Source organism: Triturus cristatus, chromosome 6 (genome assembly GCF_964204655.1).
Source record: "Triturus cristatus chromosome 6, aTriCri1.1, whole genome shotgun sequence".
Classification (NCBI taxonomy): Eukaryota; Metazoa; Chordata; class Amphibia; order Caudata; family Salamandridae; genus Triturus; species Triturus cristatus.
This window is the reverse complement of record NC_140589.1, coordinates 786983289-787004785: the sequence shown is the minus strand read 5'-3', so window position 1 is coordinate 787004785 and position 21497 is coordinate 786983289. Positions and strand designations below refer to the sequence as shown.

Sequence of the window (21497 nt, the reverse complement as noted above, 5' to 3'; positions counted from 1 at the left end):
AAAGAACCTTTAGAGATGAAGGATGTAGAGAGTCAAGTCCATTCCTCTTACTCTCAGGCAACCAGTAGCAGGCAGCAGGCCAACATAGCAAAGCAAGCAGCAAAGTGTAAGTCCCTCCTTGCAGGACAACAGCTCTCTTTCTGGTAGAATGTCCTCAGTTCCAGCAGAGTTTTGAGTACATGGTGTCAGAGGTCCAGTACTTATACCCATTTCAGCCTTTGAAGTAAGAAGACTTCAAAGAAAGATCTTTGTAGTGCACAAGACCCTGTCTTTCCTTGCCCTGGCTCCAGATACACTACGGGGGGCGGGGGGGGGGGGGGGGGGGTATGCAACTCTTTGTGTGGGGACAGGTACAGCCCTATTCAGGTGCAAGTGTCAGCTCCTCCCTCTCACTCAAGCTCTGGATGACCCATCAGCCTGGTGATGGGCCATCAGGATATACAGAGTAAAACCAAAGGGGATGATGGACGGAGTGTTTAACATTGCAAGCACTCAGCCCCAGTCAACTGATCTGGGTTTAATCCATCATCATTCTTTAGCTCACTCCGCCACCCCAGTTCAGACATGGCCACTGGAGTGGCATGGTGAGCAAGAAAACGATGGATTTAGGCCCAGATCTCAGTATTGGGGTGAATGTATGACATTGTTCTGCATTCTGTCCATCAATTGTTCTTTTTGCATTAGGATATAGAGGGCATACCTGAGCTCCCTGTGTGTGTGACTGTCCAGAGGGAATGCACAAAGCCCAGCTGTCACCCAACCCATACATGTATTCCAGAGATAGGCAGAGGCACAGAATGGTTAAAGTAAGAAAATGCTATCTTTATAAAAGTAAAAGATACACAGATGATGGACGGAATGCAGAGCACATCAAACATTCACCCCAGTTAATAGATCTGGGTTAAATCCATCGTTCTAGTGCTCACCATGCCACCCCAGTTTAGACACAGCCATATGCAAATCAATCTTGACCCTGTGCCTCATGGGCACAGTCCAGCCCGAATTGCCAAGCCAGGTCCTCCCCTGACCGGAAACAAGTAACCTGGGACCGGTTTCGGGGCATTACCCCATGTCAGCTAGGCTAGGTTGAATCCAGTGACACAGAGAGCACGGGATCCACGTCTGGGCATACCCAGCGCACTTAGGGCGAGAAAGCAAAAGACACACAGATGGACGGAATGCAGAGCAAATTAAACATTCAGCCCCAGTCAATAGATCTGGGTTAAGTCCATCATTCTTTTGCTCACCATGCCACCCCAGTTTTGACCCAGCCATATGCAAATCAGTCTTGACCCTGTGCCTCATGGTCCAGCCTGAACTGTTAAGCCAGGTCCTCCATCCTTTATAAAAGTGGCATTTTCAGACCTGCAATTTAAAAACCAACTTCACTAAAAGATGTGTTTTTAAATTGTGAGCCAAGAGACACCAAATGTATTCTTTCTATCTGTTCCCAATTGGAAGTTAAACTTGTAAAGTGTTAAAAGGCAGCTCCAATGCTAACCAATGGGAGAGATAGGGCTTGCTGTAGCGAAAAACAAATGTCATAGTTTTTCACTACCAGGACATGTAAAACTCCAAAGTACATGCCCTTCCTCTTAAATACACTGCACCCTGCCCCTGGGACTATCTAGGGCCTACCTTATGGGTGACTTATATGTAATAATAGGGATGATTTGGGCCTGGCAAGTAGGTGAACTTGCGAGGTCAAAATGGCAGTTTAAAACTGCACACATGGGCTCTGCAGTAGCAGGCCTGAGACATATTTTAAAGGGCTACTCATGTAGGTGGCACAATCAGTGCTGCAGGCCCACTAGTAGTATTTGATTTGCAGGCCCATCAGCAAAATATAGTAGAGACTTTTCAGTAAATCACATATGTCAATCATGGAGAAACCAAATGCCGTTACTTTTTAGGCACAGAGCACTTTAGTACTGGTCAGCAGTAAAAAAGTGCACAGAGTCCTACAGCCAGCAAAAACGAAGTTCAGCACACAGTCAAAACAGGAGGTCAGAAGGCAACAAGTCAGGGGAAACTTCAGCAAAAGATGCCAGGTCTAACACTGCTGAAGAAATAGGAGTGTAGGTGGAGTAGGAGTCAATGGAATAGCTTCTACCTGGTGAAGGAGACTGAGAAGGGGTTCTTCATCTTTTACACCTTCTGGGGGTCCAATGTCTTTTCACAGAATGTTGCGGAGGGCCTTCAGTACGTGGAGATACTGTTGGTGAGGCCTAGACTCGGATTTCAAAGGGTGAACTATAGTACTTATATGAGAAATAGATCTTGGATGCAAATTAATAGGAGCAACATGTTCCTGAACAGGATCATCCTGTGGAATAATTAAAGCTTGTCTAGTCCCACTACCATTACCTGGTTGAAGGATGTCAGAAACGGAAAAAATAGACACTAGCGACTATATCTATGTTCAGTATCTTGACGGTGATCTCCAGGTCATCAAAGAAACTGATCTTCTTGACATCGAACGGTGATGAGTCAGTGTCAAGTATTCCGCCGTTGATAATCTTGCTGTTGACAGCTCTGGTGTCATATTAGGGAGCGGCATCAAAGATAAAACTAACAGTACCGGAGGTATTGTCATCAGTGGTGCTGTTGTTGTACCTTTTAACGGCTAACAAGTCGGTGCCGACGCCTGCATCGACGCCGACCGGTGTTCAGAGAGTACCCAGAATGGTAAGTGCGATGTTTTTATGTCTTCCCTCGCTAAATATTCCTCTATGGGAATATTTAGTGTGAGAGGTTCTTGATTCAGAAGGAGCTCCTTCTCTGTCCTTTTTCCTTTGTTTTTTTCTTCTCTTCTTACGCAGCTTTTCCAGTTTGCTTCACAAGCGGATGCCCTCAATCTTTTGAGGCTCTCTTGGACTTTTTCTGGCAAAATTCAGACTCTTTGACAGAATGAGAGGCAAACAGACAACACACACACAGAATGTGGGTCTGGTGAAGCCTTTTTTTCGCCCACATGCAGGGAACTTCACAATAAGTGAAGGCATTCCGAGGAGAAAATGACAATTTTTGATGGAAAATTGGTGAAAAAATTTAGTAAAGTTTCAAAGGTGTTGAATGAAGCAAAAATAATTACCTTTTTGTGTCAAAAGTTAAAGAATGAAGTAAAGAAACGCAGAGAGTGTTCAGAGATACTCTCAGCATGAGCCAAAAAAAGAACTGAAGCTGTGAGGCAAACTGCCAGGACAGTGTATAGTGGGAAGGGAAGCTGCTAGATCCTTAAAATAACATTGTATTTTATTTTACACTCAGTGAACGCTTGACCTGACAGGCTTTTTTCACTTCATTTCCTTCCTCTGCAGGTGCTCAATGAAAGTCTTTATATTCAACTCAGAGTTACCTTGTTGTCAGATGCTGCAATGTGGTCTCAGGACATTGATTAGATACCTTTCATAGCACAGACATGTCAGTAAACAGCAAGCCTGTCATTCCTTACTGGAGGTAACTTTACTTTATGGAAATTGAGGTGTTATATCTAACAATAATTTTTTTCATGATTTGAAGAAATAGTGTTACAAGATCCCGCGGATGTATTCAGTGAGGATCCTAAGAGGCAGAATCCTGTTTTAACATCTTTTCCAGAAGGTTTGTTTATGACTTTGATGAGGGTTCCCCCTGATGAGTACTAGGATTATGGGTAAGGCAGTTTTCCTTTTCTTACAGGGGATCCTGTAAATTCTGTGCACAAGAAGATAAAACAAAACAGGCCTCAATATCACCAAAATAGATTTCGCCAAGAGATTTGACCCACTTGGGCATCTGCTCTTAAATCTGAATCCGAACAATAATGTCTGGGAAAGGTATCTATGTTCTCTACATACCAGCTTTACAAAATCTGTGAAATAGGCACATTTCTTAATAGAGCCATTGTAGGTTGTTTTTCCTTAGTTGAATGTACCTTAAGCTTTCAAGGGAGAGGTGTATGCGCTAACTGGTAAGAAAATGTAATGCAATAAATTATCCTTCTTGAAATGGACTGTTTTGACATGTAAAGACTAGGCCTTACTAGTCCATAATTTACAAACAGATGGTCAGATTTTAGGCATTTAATGAATGAAGAGCCCTTTCTGCTGAATTAGAAGGGTTCAGGAAAGATGGCAAAGAAATGGTTTGATTTACATGAAAATCCAACACCACCTTCAGGACAGAGGAACGGTGTGTTTTTATTTCCACTCAGTTTTTATGACAAGCTGTGCATGGCACGTGTGAACACAGGGCCTGGGTTTCGTGGACTATACACATAAGTAATAGAGACCAGAAAAACTGTCTTCAATGACCTATGCTTCATAGTTGCGTAATATATATCTTCAAAAGGTGGGCCCATCACTATGAAAGCACAATATTTAATTTGCATGGACAGAAGGGGCCCAAATGGGAGGATCTTGATAACCTGTAAGAAATCCTTCACCACTGCTATTTTTAAAAAAAGAGGCTTTTGAGGGGGAATACTTATAAGCAGTAATCGAGGCAAGGTGTATCCTTAATAGATGTAAAGGAAAGGCCAGACCTTGCAGTATGTAAAAGATATGGAATAATGACCTTCTGTTGGCACCTAACAGGTTACAGTTATTCTGTATACACCAGATGCAGAATCTCTTCCACTTAAATGCATAGGACGCTCTAGTGGACAATTTCTTCACCTCTTTCAAACTCTCCAAACAGTCTTGCAGAAGATCCATATGTGCAAGATTTTAGGAGCCAATCCGCTAAGTTCAATATGGTAAGTTGGGATGTTGAATCTGACCTCCAAACTAGTACAGAACATGAAGTTTGCAAGGCAACTTCATGTGTGGTCTCTCTGATAGGTGCAGATCTGTGAACCATCACTAACGTGGCCATTCCAGGGCTACAAAAATCATTCTTGCTCTGGGATATTGCAACTAGATTATTACTGTTGGACTCTGTGGGATGGTATGGAAAAGACGTTGAGAAACATTCGTGGCCAATCAATCAAAAGGGCATTTCCAATGGATCATGTTTTATTTCCTTTAACGTAGTTTATTGAATTTCACATCACATCATCAATCTTTTGTCCCCCAATACCATTAGATAGCATACATAATTGTGTAGATTTTACAATGCAGAGCTAACCGTAACGTTCAAAAAATAGCCATGCCACAGAGTGGTGGAACAATGTATTTAGGGCTTTGCTAAGTTGCATCTATTTGTAGGAGTGTTTGCAGGTTGTGTATCCGCGGTTCTTTCCTCACCTACTATGGCCTGGGGTTCATGCTGGATGTCGTCGAGCTACCCACTGCTTCGACCCTTCTACCTTGATATCCATACTTGTTCATGACAAGCCTGCGTCAAATTCATGGTGCACTATCTGCCAATCATTCCTTAGTTGGGGTATGTCTACTTGTGTTTAGTATCTCACACTAGAGGGTTCTTACAAACGGAGTAAATAATCACATCCCCATCACTACTCCAGAATATGATCCTCAGACAAAGTAATGGGATGCTGATTCGACAACACAATCTAAATGTATCTTTAAATAAAAAGATAACAGAGAAAAGAGAAAAGAGAGAGGAGTATTATCTCTTAAAAACGAGAACCCTCACTCACCCAAAGGTGACATGCTTCATCATTGGGTCCCCTCTTGCACACTGTAACCGCAAGGTATACAGTGTGGGCTACAACTCTCCAAAGAGAGGAGCGTGAGGTGTTTTAGAAGGTTACCAATTTAGGCAATAGGCGTGAGGGGCAGAGTGCAAATTAAGAGCAAAAAGGTGCATTAAAACTAGCTTCTAGGTGACAAAAACAAATTTAATAAATGTCCCCATGGGCTAGAGTTAAAAAGAAAGTGATGTACAGGACTGAAAAAAATTCCTAATCGTCAACGGTCAAACAGTTTAAGGAGGGACACAGAACAATTGAAGAATCTATGATCTGAGGCATAACTCCCATAAAGGTGGAGGTAAATTCAAATTACCGCCTAGACATTGGACCGGACTGCAGCTGGTACCTCTGTCATAACTACCATAACAATGAAGTATGGTTTTTAAGTTATTTTTTCACATATTCTTAGCAGAGTGACAACGTTTGAGGTCCTGATGAATGCCGCAAACTCCTTAGTCATTGGCAGAAACATGTTGACTGTTGACGATTAGGACATTTTTTCAGTCCTGTACATCACTTTCTTTTTAACTCTAGCCCATGGGGACATTTATTAAATTTGTTTTTGTCACCTAGGAGCTAGTTTTAATACACCTTTTTGCTCTTTATTTGCACTTTGCCCCTCACTCCTATTGCCTAAATTGGTAACCTTCTAAAACACCTCACGCTCCACTCTTTGGAGAGTTGTAGCCCACACTGTATACCTTGCGGTTACAGTATGCAAGGGGGGACCCAATGATGAAGCATGTCCCCTTTGGGTGAGTGAGGCTTCTCATCTTTAAGAGAGAGGACTACTCTCCCTTTTCTCTGTTATCTTTTTATTTAAAGATACATTTAGATTGTGTTGTCGAATCAGCATCCCATTACTTTGTGTGAGGATCATACTTGTATTTAGTTCCAGACCTCTGCCCAATTTCCAGGTCTAAATCCACGGTTAACCTCCCTTGCCAACACTGCTCCCTCACAACTAGCCCACTTGCGGATTCCCCACAGCCAGCTCTGTACCCCAGGGTTCTTCCAGGCCATTGACAGCTGACACCTAGCAAATACTGGTGGCAAGTCGGTCAACCTAGATGCGATGAAGTTTGGTTTCGACCTGGTGAACCAGCCCTCCCATGGTTGGTAATATCTTGAGGCGAAGTATGGCAATTTTTGAAGATGCTTTGCAGCACATCTCTGTTGAGGGTACAGTTGTGATTTTCTTGCATTAGTCTACTGCGAGTCTCCGCTTGTTCATTTGGAGTCCCCAGTAGATAGTCTGCAGTAATAGTCCAACCTCTCACAAACAGCCATTTTCAAATGGTTTGGGGATCCAGGGACAATGGTCTCAAGTGTGTTCCCTCTTACTTGTTCATAGAATACACTGTGGTTGTATTGTCGATCTGAACAAGAAGGGTACTAGGATGAACAATGTGAAGAATCATTTCAGAGTTAGATGGGCAGCTCTTTACTCCACCAGGTTGATGTGGGTAGACTTTTCACTCTTTAACCAGGTTACCTGTATCTGTACATTGCCCATGTGGGCACGCCATATTAGTGTTTCTCAAATATGAATTTACCTTGATAAAACAAAAGACAAGAGGCGCTTTGCAAAACAGGAACAGTTGGTTTAATTAAACACTGCCCACAGAAACAGGTCCGAGGAATGTCTTCAAGTACAACTGAGAGAAAAGCTATGTCCACCAGAAATGCGATCTTTAGTGTGAGTATTTGCAATGATGCCTTGTGCAAAGGTTCAAAGGGTGCGTTCCTTAACTCTGAGAGAAGCACATTTAAATTCCATGTGGGTGCAGGTACCTTTCTTAGTGATGCAATTCTCTTAACCCTTTCCAGAAACCACCTTGTTACTGTTGCTGTGAATAAACTTCTCCTAATGTGGGCTCTTGTGTAAGCCACTATTGCTGCTAGGTGTACCTTTAAGGATGCATAAGTTAGCTTCCATCTAGAGGATGTGTTAGATACTTAAATATGGTCTTGTCTCTTGTATTTCTTCTTAATAGTCCCTCATTAAGACACCATATGGAGTATCTTTTAAATTTTGCCATTTGGCACTTCCTAGTTGTTGGCTTTCTTGCTTCTCTTACAACAGCCATTGTATTCTTCGGCAGCTTAAGTCTTCAGGAACCACGCTGCCATGCTCAAAGACTCTGGTTCTGGGTGTAGTACCCTTCCTTCTTTCATTGACAACAGATCTTGATCATTTGGCAATCTGTGAATGTTCCCTAATGCTAATTCTACCAGCTCTGAGAACCAGGACTCTCTCGTCAATTGCGGGGCAATGAGTATTAGTGTCATCCTGCTGTTTCTGCATTTGTTGATCACCCTGTGTATCAGTGGTATTGAGGGAAAGGCGTACGCAAATGTCCCCGACCAGTTTATCGACAGTACATTCCCCAGGGATTGGAGCTATGGTTGTCTGGAGGCAAAGCGTTCCTTGGAGTAGCAAGCAGATCTATTTCTGGAGTCCCCGACTTCTGAAAGATCCTTTTGAGGACTCCTTGTTTCAGTTCTATTCTTGGTAGCATGAGGCTTGTCTGCTCAGTCCGACGGTCTCAATATTGTCTTTTCCTGGCAGATGAACTACAATTATTTCCATTCTCCTCTAAATTGCCCACTTGCAGATTTCGTGGGCTAGTTTTGACAGGGCCAGGGATTGTGGCCCTCCCTGTTTCTAGATATAAAACATGGCAGTTGTATTGTCTTTTCCAATAGCTCTTTCTGAACGGCTCTTAAGGCTCGCAACACTGTTTTTAGTTTCAGGATGCTGATATGTTGAACCGCATCATGCTCCTTCCAGACCCCTCACCTCGAGTTTGCCTATGTCAGCTCCCCATCCCATATGTGAGGCGTCTGTTGCAATGGTCACTGTTGGAGATGGTTGTGCAAATGTTCTCCCTTGTGTTATATGTGACATGTCCCACCACGCTATCTCCTATAGTACCTTCTGAGTGACAACCCCTAGATCTTCCCAACTCCCTGTTGCTTGTGACCATTGGTTTTGCAGCGATTCTTGGATTGGTCTCATGTGAAGTCTTGAATATTGGATCAAGGGATGTATAATGCCACCTTCCCTAATGACTTCTACATAGCCCTCACTGCAGAACTTGCCCCTTCCGGTAAACTGCTTCTCTTTCAACAGTGATTATGTTCTCCTTTCGCTTGAGTTGATCCTTGCCCCCAGAAACATCTTTTCTTGTTCTGGTGGTGATGACTTTTCCATGTTTACTGAGAAACCCAATGAGTATAGTGTTCTCAGTACCTGCTGTACAAGCTCTCTGCATTTGTTGTACAAGTTGGCTCTAACAAACCAGTCGTCCAGGTGAGAGTAGACATGTATGTCTTGTCTTCTTAAGTGTGCTGCCACTGCTGCTAGACACTTTGTAATTACTCTTAGGGCACTGATTTGATTCCAAAGGCCAGTACAATGAAGTGGTAGTGAGTCTTGTTTACCACAAACCTGAGGAATATTCTGAGTCTTGCATTTATTGGGATGTGCAAGTACGCGTCCTTTATGTCTATGGTAGCCATGTGATCCCCTCTTTACAACTGAAGTATAACCTCCTGAAATGCTGTCATTTTGAATCTTTGAGTTCTGATAAACTTCGTTATAAACCTGAGGCCTTGAATTGGTCATCAGGATCCACATATATTTGCAATTAGGTAAAATGTGGAGTAATTTCCCTTGTTCTTTTCTAATCTTGGAACGGTCTGTATTGCTTTCTTTTCCAGCAATTCTTCTACCTCTTTGATAAGACAAGATGTTTCTTCTCTTGAGTGGACATTTTTTTTTGGTTCCCCTTGATGGAGGTATTTTGTCTAATTCTTTGCAATACCCATACAGTATTAAGTTTAGGATCCATTTCTCTGATGTTATCTTTCACCACTCCTGAAGGACGTTTTGTATTTTGCCTCCCACTGGTGTTGTGTGCAGGAGTTTGAGTTTTTTGTTTATGTCTCTCACTGATGTTGTTAGTGAGTGGCTGTGGACTGAAGCTAAGTCACTTTTTAGTGGGGATTGAGCCTTCCCCAATGCTGCTGGCCTCGATCCTGGGTTCTTCCACAAATGGACTGCTGTCCTTGCTGCTGGTATTGCCAACTATGCTGGGGGTATAGATGACTATTTGCAACCTTGGAACTATTGTGGGGATGTTCCTGCCTGGAAGCTGCCCCTCCCGGAGGGCCTGCACAAACGCATACCTCCTCTGAACTGCCCATCATTTGGCGACTGGATGTATCCGCCGCATCCAAAGCAGACTTGAGGCACGAGTTGGCAATATTTTTGCTATCTTCTGCCAGGTGTGCTGCTCTCTTTCTATATTGTTCAGGGAGGTTTTTCACAAGTTCCTCCCTCTCCTCCTACTGCTGATAGGCATGGCAGTTTAGGAGGGCATTAGAGTTGGCTATGAGCCACTTGTTTGCTGTGATTCGCTCAAATTTGCGACTCATGAGGTCTATTCTCTGTCTCTCCTTTTCTTGAGGCGGCCCAGAGGTTGATGGTATGTTTGCTGACTTCCGTGCTGTTGAGGTAAGCATCAAATCAGCCGGCCCTGTATCCTTTATGTAGGCGGGGTCCTTGGACGTCTTCTCCGCCATTGGAATCACAGCTCTGCATGTGGCGGGTTCTTTGAAGGCCTCACTTCCCTGGTCCAAAACACTACCAAGCATAAGCAGGAATTGACTTTTGGCCTGTGTGGGTATAAGTGTTCCCAGCAGGGAACATGACCGTGGTCTTTTTGTTCCCAGCTACACCCCATATTTGTCCTCCGCCTTCTTAACCACCTGGTTGTAGATGCCAATGTCATCGGGCGGTGATAGCCTTGATGGATAGCTGTCCACCTCCTCCTCTGGTGAGTCGGTTTCCAGGTCTTGCCATTTCCTCTCAGTATATTCAGATTCCTCTGATCCCTGGTACAACCCTGCCATTAGTTCTACTTGCTCTTCACAGAGGAGTTCCACCTCCTCTTCCTGAGGCTCTCGGGTTAAAGGAGGCTTGATTTGCTCGACTTCATTTTCTAACTGATCCTTCAGTGTTGAAGTCTTTGTTTGGATTCAAAAAGCCTTTAGACTTTCATTGAAGTATTTTTTCTACTGTAGAAAGGCGGCCATTTCAGCCTCAAGTCACCTCTTCTTCCTGTTGATTTTGGCTGCCCGTTGTTTGGCATAGAGATTCTCTGTCATCTTCTAGTTCTATCGTCGATGAGTCTTTCGCAGACGAATCTGTCGTCGAGCTTCAATATTCTGCTCGCAACTTGTCTGTTTCCGACTTAAAAACCCTTATCTGTCCTTCGATGACTTGATTTCTCTGTTGATTGTGGTTACAATTTTTGCAGAACTGGAACGGTGTTCTTTATTAGGCCACACACGGACCCCCCTGTAGGGCATTCTCCAAATCCATTGATAAAAATTCAACTCTTTCTCTCAAACTCTTCTCCGGTACTAATTCTCAGATATTCTTTTCCAAATTCAGTGGACTTCGATGATTTTTTCCCGAACTTCGGTCAATTTCTTCCTAGTGATGGAGAGCATCAGCAACAGTGGAAAAAAAGAATAAGAATATGGCGACGAAAGGTGGGAGCATCCAGTAGGAGCATCCAGTAGGAAGCAGGACGACGTCACAAGGGACACCAAATAGAGGTACTGTTGATGTCCACTAACAACAACAAGCATTGGCATAGCCAATAGGTCTCGCCTTTGGGGCCTTATAAGTGATTTGAGAGAACTATTGGCTTTGTTAACGTTTTTAACGTGTTGCAGAGTATTGTGAATGTTGTGCAGCATGTTTAAAAGTTATAATTTAGAATTAAAAAAGTGTTATAACCATTTGACACTTTATATATAAAATGTAGGGAGGGAGTGGGTGGGGGGAGGGGGTGTGGAGGTGGAGGGAGGGGTGAGTGAGGGAGGTGTAGAGAGTGAGGGTGGAGGTGGGAGAGTGGAGTTGGAGGTGGAGGGAGGAGGGAGTGGTGGTGGAGGGGGTGGGAGTGGAAGCGGAGGGAGGGGGAGAGGAGGTGCAACATAACAAAATCAGAAAAGAGCAGGGCATATTTTGATCAGATTTTGGGTCCCTTTGCAGCTTTCTATTTCAAGTGCTAAAGGCAGAACAAAGGAAGGTGGTACAAGCAGAGGAAGAGAAACCACATATGATTAATAAAATATTTTGCTAATCAAAATGTTTTGTGATCTGGCGCCTACTCTCTTACTTATACACCCAAGAACAGTCTTAATGAGGACACCTGCTCTTATTTTTCTGCAGACTATTAAGGATCAAGCAACCTGTTTTGCCATTACTTCCTTTTTTTAAAGTATTGCTCGTTGTCGAAAATCTATGCATTTATAAAAAAAATTATGTTTTTATTTTTGGCCGATTTTATGTAGTATGTACTCTTATGATTACGTTTTTTTAATCGCATAAAGATGATGATAATGATAGCGCCAATCAAACATTTTGTGATCCTGCTCCTAGTCTCTACTTCTACACCCCGGAGCAGTCTTAATGAGGACACCTGTGATGACAAAGGATGCAAATGAAAGTGCTTCCCATGCATGAATATATTTGTATTTATGTAGTGCTGTGAAGCAACGAGGGCTGTACATTAGTGAGGGGTCAGGAGACGATTCACAAGATCATGTGCATTAAGTGGGGAATACACAAATACATTTTCCTCCCATTCAGGTACAGGTAGATTAACGGAGGTGCTCAGAATCACACAATGTTAAATCTTCTGCCGACGCTGGGCTTACACCTCAGTCCCCAGGCTCCAAGGTTGGCAGCTGGAGCATAGGGCACATTTCCTTCCCTAGAAGTCTATGTCAAATTAGCTGCGCTGCCTTTCTCCTTTTAGACCTACAAGTATTTTTTGTAGGAAGCCAGCTACATTCGAACCATCCCTAGGCACATTTAAAGAGTTGAAGGTATGTACTGTGTATCACAACTGCATGGTCTCCTTATAGAATATATTCCTGCACGTTGAGGTGTTGGCCTCTACCGGAGAGGAATTAAAGATGGGTTTAGTACTCAAAGTACTACCGTCTTCGGCCATTAATGTAGTCCTAGATATTGGCATGTAATTTAGGGTGCCTAATTTGAGCAGGAGGTTTCCGGTGCTCAGCACCGGCACTTAATTGTAAACACCGGCACTTATGACAGCTGCCACATGCTCGCGCTGTTTGTGTGATTTAGACATGAGCTGAACAACAGCTGTTTATCAATTCAATGTACAACAGCTGTTTATTAATTCAATGTACATTAAATACAACTAACTGCTGCCACCCAAGCCATTCTTATTGCTCTGCGGGCCTAAAATAGTTTGGATTGTCACACTTCAAGTAGTGTGATGGTTCGAAGTTGTGCAGGTACTGTCATTGCAGCGCTGGCACAGCCAATGGGTAGGGACTTACGTTATTACAAATTAAGCACTGATTACCTCTGTGCAAATTTTCGCCACTCCTTGCACTATATAAACCTTTATAATCCGGTAGGGATGCGCGCGCAGCAGCGCGTGACAGTAAGTTGGTGGCCGCTTTGGTAGCACTTTTCAAAGCAGCTACTAAATGTCTCGGCCAAACCAGCGCATGCGCTGGATCAGGCGAGACCTAAATATAGGAAAAGGACTAAAAAGAAAAATGCTAAACTCCGGACCAAACCACTAGAAAGCGTAATAATGCACAGCATGGGAATCCAGAAAAGATTTACGCTGCAAAAATTAACTGATCTATCACCTCTGCGGCATGATGGGACACTGGACAAAGGATGAGGCTCTCAAAGGCATAGTGTTAGTTTTCTGCTTTGCTAGTGCAGCCTACCTGCAAGAATTGTCCAGCATTCCCTTTATTTTTCTTATTTTAAGAGGTTTGTAAGTGATATTTCTAGTCACTTTAGGTATAGTGACTAATCTCCTACAATTGGAGATATTTTAAAAGGAAAAAATAAATACATTTGGTCATTTCTAGCATTCTTTAGGCTGCAGTCATTTTTCCCCCTAAAAGGGCATACATACACACTATTTATTTTGCAAAAATGCTCTAGGATCCGGCATGTGGGAGGTACAATTCAGTGCGTATAACTATTGATTAGAGTCCCCTGGAAGAGAATCATTGTTACAAGCTGATCTCTCTCCAGGTGTCCAAAATCACTAGACAGTCCAGTCACCCCAAACTCTCAACCATCATCAAGAGAGAACAGTGCAGCAAAATGGGGGTACCACAGAAGATGTGTTATGGAAATCCAGAGCAACTGGGATGGTGGAAGACAGCAAAGGCACACATCTAGCCCTAACAAGGCAGTAATGCTGCAGCTGTTGTGGCACAGTCGTCAACAGCATTTGCTTCTGACTGAATCCTTTTAACATGTTTTATTACTGTTGAAAAACTTTGGAAGGTATCAACAAACCTAAAAACAGGGCTGCAGCTATTTTTTCTTTCAATCTTTAAAAAAAAAAGTCAGGCACCTCTCTAAACAATCATTCTCATTCATGAGTCATATCATAGTCCAAGAAACTGATCGACTGCACGCACACTCACAGTGACGCAGTAGCACTTCAGTCCACATTAAACTTAGAACAGCATTCACCATGTCCAGATCTACATCGTTTCACAGATGTCCTTGAAGGTTTTCAGAAAGAGGATCCATTCCTTTTTTGTGCATTAGATGCATAAAATGGGGGAGCACAATTAATTTTCAAAGTAAGATTGTAATGCACTGGTTTCAACTCGCTCACTATTGCACTGTGAAATCTCTTCGACAGGCTATTTTCAATACATATTGGAAAATGTGGTTATTTACAAGAGTCCCTCCAGTACTAAGGTATCAAATCTGTGACATGGATACCATTTCAGACATGTGTGTGATATCATTATCAACAATACTATTTGAAACATTACCAAAGGGTACATAAAGTGTTAAAGACTCATGAAATGTTGGAGATGGTCAAGCCAAAAGTATTAGCATATTTGTACTACATACATCTTTCCCAGCGCTAGACTAGCATCCTTCAGCTATGTCATACCCTCATACAGAGAAAATTAAGAAAACACAACCAAAACCAAAAATGTATCTTACGTTATCACTAGCATTGAAGTCTTCAATTTCAACTGATAAGTCTTCCTCTATTTCTTCTCCTATGCTAAATTCGCTTTTGTCAGATCGATGACTGGTACTAAAATGGAGAAGAAAATAATCCATCTTGTTAATTCATAAATCTTTTTCTACCATTTGTATAATCACGATTATTTTTCTTGATCCTAGGAACAACCAATTTGATTCTGTCCATCCAAAAATATGATTGAAAATGTAGATGGCAGCTAACTGGAGCTACTGTCCACATCATACATTTTGTTCAAGAAGAAAGTCGATAACCTACAACTAATCAACATTAATAAGCTTTTTGGAAGACTTAGTCCTACAAATATGTACACATATGAGCGAACATATCGTTACATGTTCGAAAATGTAGGTGCAACTTCACTTTCTTCAGACTATTCCCCTACACCTTAAAGGGCTATCAATTCAGATGGTCAGAACAAAAAATTTAAGTGAGAAGATATATAAAGGTTGGCCTTTCAAGACGTCATGGCATTGCTGTTTCAATTTATACATTATTGGGTGTAAAATATCAACAGCAGAGGTACTTGTCTCAGGAACACACCCTGAAACTAATATTTCCCCCAGGATGTTAACTCTGCATGAAATCACACATGTCGAAATTAAAAGTGTGCCATACCAGAAATAATCTGGTGTGTAAACTGTGGACCCAATAATTCCATGTTCAGATACCCCGGGCCAGAGAGATGTTCTGCAGGATGGGGCTGAGGGCAGCAGCTTTGACCCACTGCAGCACTCTGGTGCACCATACATTGTTCTCCTGCAAAGTCAAGTCTGGCTAACTTGCAATGAGAGACTAAGTAGTAAAACAGGTATTATCCAAGCAAGAGCTTTTATGTGTTCTTCCGAGATGCTACGAATGAAGTAGCCAGTTGTTCAAAGCTCTCCTAAAAAATCTAGCTCTTCAGTTCTTTTTCCTTCTGGCACCACCAACTAACACTTTTCTTCAAGAGCATCACAATAGCCATGTATCACCGCAATACCCTCAAGCTCCTAACGCAAGTGCAAGCAAACACACAGAATCCAACAGCTCTGTTTTATATCCCTTATGTATTCAAAGAGGCCAGCTAAGCTCTACTTCCTCAAGTATTTTCCCAGTATGTTCTTTCCTCTTCCTCAATTCCTATGACTTCCATATTAGTTACTCCTTTTCTTGCCTTTGTCACATTTTCTGTCCTCAATTCCTGTTAATCTTGCATGTCACTTTCGCCATTATAGGCACTTGCTACTTCCACATTTGTCTATTTAATCCTAACTATGCAGTAGGTTTCTCTTGTTTCTTTACATATCACTAATTAATGTCACAGATTTCCTGTACTTACCATATTTGGCTTGTACAATTCCTGAACCACCTTAACCTCTCCCCCAAGCAGTGTCTTCCTTTTCTAACTTTTCTTCTATGCCACCCCTACCACCACACCCTTCGGCATTCCTTCTTTGTATGCTACTACTGCTGTTTAAGCTATTTCAACTTGTTACAGAATTATCTACACCTTTTTTACTGTCTGTGCCTATATCATGGGGGCATTTTATGAAGTTTTGTTCTATTGTTTAATGTTTTGTTTGGGCATCCAGCGTTAGCAACTATATTGTTTGCAAAGAGGTACCATTGTTCAGTGAATTATGGGCTTATTTTATGATACAAACAAATATAAATTACTCATTATAAAGGACTTTAGGGTACACATACTAACACCTTCTAAGTGCAACAGCAGAGAAGTCAGTACAAGTCAATTAATAATAAAAGGGTAAAACTAACAATAAGGGTAAAACAATAATGGTAAAACCAAAACTACTCCATTACAACCAACTTAATGACTAAATTGCCTGATCCAGGGTCTTACATCCAATGTCTCTTACCTATTGAAATCATCCATATAATCCTCTTCCTCTCCACTACCTATAGATAAAAGAATATTGGCAACAAATCAATTATTACTCAAAATAGAACAAATTCATTTTACATTAATTTCAAATGCATACAAATATATTTTTTAATCGTAGTCCATACTTCTTGAATGTGCTGGACTAAATTATCGCAATCAACGTTAGTTCGTCCTATACTAGAGATAGAGAAAAGATCTAAAAGTTACAGAGGTGGGCCTGACTAACCTTTTGTCTGCTGAGTAACAATGGCTGCTGGCATAGGCTGGCTACAGAGTCATAAACGAGCAGAACATGGAGGTACATATGTTTACTGTATTATGGAAAAGTGAGCCTTCAAAAGAGTCCCTGCATCCCACTTAAGATCCAGAATTAAAATGCCTACGGAGATCCAGGTAAGTTTATTGAGTTTTGCACAGAATGAAACAAACATTCTCTAATCATTTCTGTAGAGGTAGTTCAACATTCTTTTTTTTTTTTCTAATCGTTTTATTTAAAGAAAAGAAAAAAAAAATAACACAAACACCACAAAAGAGCAGTCGTAAAGCAATACGATCAAGATAAAAGCAAATGTGGCCAACAAATAATCGTAAACAGCTCGATTGGGCACATTGTACTGGAGCTAAAATCCGGGATGCCCACTGAGGGGTCGATCTCAGGGAGCATGGGACTACAGCGTTTCACTGTTTACAGCGAATGGAGAGGTGTCTTTAAAGGGGGTACATAGCCAACCTCTACTTTCGTTCCAAAGGGCCCAAATGTTTGCCAACTTGCCCGGGCAGCCTCTGCTTTCATACACCGCTCTTTCAGCCTGCATGCACCAGTCCATTACGGACTCCCAATCCGAACACTTCAAGGCCACTCCCCCCTTCCACGTTCTCGCAATGTTGCGCTTAGCAACCATGCACCCCAGAGAAACCCACAGTCGCTCCGGCCTGGTCAGGTCAGTGGCTTCCCACATATTGAAAAGACATAGCCTCGGAGTATCTTCAATCTCCTTACCGCAAATCAGGGATAAGGCTGAGATGATCTCCCCCCAGTACCTCTGAAGAGTTGGACATTCCCACCATTGATGCAAATAGGTGCCCACCTGGCCAAAGCCACGTGGGCACACTGGAGAAGTAAGCAGAGCCATTTTAACCAAGGCGGAGCTCGTATAATAGTCTCTGTGCAGCAATTTAAGTTGAATTAATTTGAACCGGGATCGAATCGCCACCTCGCGTGGCGAAGCGAGGGCCTCCCGCCAGTCCTCATCATTAATATCACCCATGTCTGCACACCATTTCGTACGGACTTTATCAAGAAGGTTCGGCGGATTATTAAGGAGCTTTCGGTAGGTTAGAGAGATGGCCTTATCTGGAAGGTAGTCATCTAGGAGTCTATCCTCCAAAGGGGAGGACACCGGTATTCGTCTCCTCTAGAAAGCGCCTTAGATAGGGTGCTGCGCACCTGGAGATAACAGAAAGCTTCGTTCTCATGCAGGTGAAATTTCTGCTGCAGGTCACTAAACTGCACTATTCCACTCGCCAACCACAAATCCCCCAACTCGGACAGTCCAATCAGGTCCCACTTATCAAACCCCGGCTGACGCCAAAGCAGGCCTAAGCGACAGGAATCGAACAGTGGTGTCACCTGCGTGAGTCTGCTATTCCATCCGAGGGCCGAATTTGCCGCGTGCCAGATGGAGACAGTCATAGAGGTCGGAGTAAATTTCAGTTCCAGTTTTGAACCCCCATACAATGAACTCAAGTATGTACCAGGCAACATATTGTGCCTGTCCATCCGATATGCAGGGTCGGTAATGGGTCCATGAATCCAGTGATTGAGAACAATAAGTTGTGAAGCCCAATAGTAGGATCTGATGGCCGGTAGCGCTATGCTGCCATCATACCAGCTCTTGGTGAGTTTGGAGAGTGTGATGCGGGGTGGACTGTCGCTCCGTAACAGGCTGCGAACTTCAGAGTCTATGGAGGCAAAATATTGAGCCGGGACCAAGTGTGGTGTATTCTGTAGTACATACAGAAAGCGGGGGAGCGCCATCATTTTGTAGAGGGCTGTCCTCCCAGGAGCATGAGAGGAAGGGTCTTCCAATGCTGTACGTCAGCTTTGAGGTGCTGGAGGGGGGGGGGGCCAACAGATTGCATTGATAGAAGATCTCCGTATCTGCCGTGATATAAATACCTAAATACTGAAAGACCTCCGTCACAATTTTGGCCCCACAGCCTGGTGGTAGTCTGAGGGGGTGACCGCTGAGGATATCCATCAGGGACTTGTCCCAGTTGATGGTATAACCTGAATATTTTTTAAAAAGAGTACATATATGAAGTACGCAATGAATCGAAAATCTGGGCCTAGCCCAATAGTTCAACATTCTTGCGCTACTCTGCAAATAGTCCAGCACCACAAAATGGTCCAGAGAAGCGCCCATGGTAATGTATGTATGTATTTTTTTTTTTCCAAGAAAAATTCAGCCTCTGTATATGTGCCAATGTGTGCTGCTTACTCATTAAGCAAGTGTTTAAAGGCACCTTCAGGAACCCATTTAAAATCATCATTAGAATGATGAGACCACACTACATGCCTACATCTTGGACTTCGGATACAGTGAAAACCTCCGTACATGCTTCGTAAGCTTCTATAATTCTTTTCAGCCTGCCTAAAAGTTCTTAGCTGAATTATAAATCTCTGCCGAATCACTCTCTGCTTCTCAAGATACCCAAGCTATTGTGGACATTTCGGAAGGTAATTTAATAATTTATCGTAGTGACTTTCTGGACAAGGGACCTTTTGCTGTTGTCAGGAACTTTGTATCAATAAAGATCTCTGCACCAATTACTGCTGTGGCATTTGAGAAGGACTTGGTCAGAAGTTTATTCGAGAGTAATTGTCGTAACAAAGATGGTTGCTTTCTTGATGCAGGTAGCCCAGGTGACAAGGCTGCTGTGAACATATCCTTGTACCAACAACTCCTTATAATGTAGAAGTGAGCCTGCAAGGAATACTGCACCAGATACAGGGCCTAGATGCGAGGGTCAGACAAAGAGACTTTCACTATGTGGTTTAATTTTTGACCTGAAACGTATCCAACAAGATTTGCGTTTTACACACAGTTACTTATCTTTTGTCTCTTTTATAAGCATGGTTGTGATGCTAGTTTACTCAAATTCAGGTCCATTAGCTTCTAGAGCTACATCTCTTTCTACTTTAAATAAGACCTATATACATGTGAATCTCAATTTTAAAAAAGCACCCATGGCAAACTAAGAACATTACCCTTAGAACTCTAAATTTGTTCTATGATAGAGACCGCAAATGTGATATGTATGAATTTTTTTAAAGTCTCATTAATCTAGGCAGATTTTATGCAGTGCTTAAGTAGTAATTTGTGATGTGTTCAAACACCGTCTAAAAAATAGTTAGTCTTAAGGTTCACGCATGACTGTGGCTTCAAAGCTACAAAAATGATAATGGTGCTTCTCAAAGCTGAAAAGTTTTTACTAAAAAGAGCAATTAATAAAAAATCAAGTCATACTATCTTTATTATCTAAAAAGGTGAGATGCCAAACTTTGGACTGGCTAGCATGATGTGTAATTTTGGACTCTAAAATGACGGTCTTGGTGAAGCTCAAAGTTCAACTAGCCACTGAAGTCATAAAAAAGGCCAGGTGACAGAATGAGCTGCATGAGAAATACTGCTGCTTTAATAATAATAATAATATTAATAATAATACTGTCATTTGTAGAGCGTGAACAGCTACCTCCTAAGAGGTGTCCCGGTGCTGTAGCGACTGGCGGTGAACAGGGCAGCCTGTGTTGAACACAGAGTACAAGGAATTAATCCTGGTTGAACAGCCACGTTTTGTCTGCTTTCCTAAAAATGGTTTCAGAGATAATTTGTCGCAAAGCGTTTGGCAAGGCGTTCCAGAGCATGGCAGCCCTGAGTGAAAAGGATCTGCCCCCTAACCGGGCTTTCGTAACTCGTGCGGTGCACAGCAGGTTCAAGGAGAGAACGAGGCTGTTTATATGCGCTAAGCCTCTTCTTCAAATAGCAGGGGCAGGATCCGTGGAATGCCCGGAAGGCTAGGGTTAGGGCCTTAAATTTTATTCTATTGGTGACCGGCAGCCAGTGCAGATCCCGGAGATGCGGAGAGATATGCTGCTTAAATGGGACGTGTTTAATCAATCTTACAGCCGCATTTTGGACCATCTGTAATTTCTTAATCTGGTGTGCTGCGAGGCCTAAATACAGGCCATTCGCGTAATCCAGACGAGAGGTTACTGAGGCATGGACCACCTTCCGGCGGCAGTTCTCTGGGAGAAGGTGTAAAATTTTACGCCAAAGCATGCACCTGTCCCCTGTTGAATTTGGGCCGAGAAAGATAGGTCTGCCTGCCATTTTACACCCAGGATTTTTGTGCAGTCTGCTGGGGTGGGAGGGCAGCCCATTTCCTCCAGCCACCAGAGGTCTGCGGCGGGGGATTGGCTGTTACCGAAGAACAGCACCTCAGTTTTGTCGGCATTCAGCTTGAGTTTGTTATTGTTCATCCATTGAGCTATATCTTTTAAGCAGCTCTTAAAATTCTCAAACGAGGCACTCGACAAATCTTTAAAAGTAAATACCAACTGGGTATCATCGGCATAGGAAATCGCCTTCACCCCCCAGTTGGCATTCAGTGCAAATAATGGGGCCAAATAAATGTTGAAGAGCAGTGGGCTAAGGGCCGAACCTTGTGGGACCCCACACCATAGGGGTTTACGTTTGGATTGGTGTGGTTGGAGCGCCACTCTCTGCGTGCGCTTATTAAGAAAATATTTAAACCACAGCAAAACTGTGCCTTCAATCTCCGAGTCCTGGAGGCGCTGGATCATGATGGAGTG

At 42.8% G+C, this 21497-nt stretch overlaps 1 protein-coding gene across 7 annotated transcripts in view; it reads right to left on the bottom strand.

The window, feature by feature from the left end:
* The window catches only part of CEP43 (centrosomal protein 43), a 252623-nt gene that overhangs the window by 7478 nt on the left and 223648 nt on the right, over positions 1 to 21497 (bottom strand). For all 7 annotated transcript variants that reach the window (XM_085611361.1, XM_085611359.1, XM_085611360.1 and 4 more), the window contains 2 exons: positions 16596 to 16635; positions 14694 to 14790 (listed from right to left, as the gene is read on the bottom strand). In XM_085611361.1, the coding sequence (XP_085467487.1) occupies positions 14694 to 14790; positions 16596 to 16635 (137 nt within the window). The remainder of the gene's footprint in view (positions 1 to 14693; positions 14791 to 16595; positions 16636 to 21497) is intronic.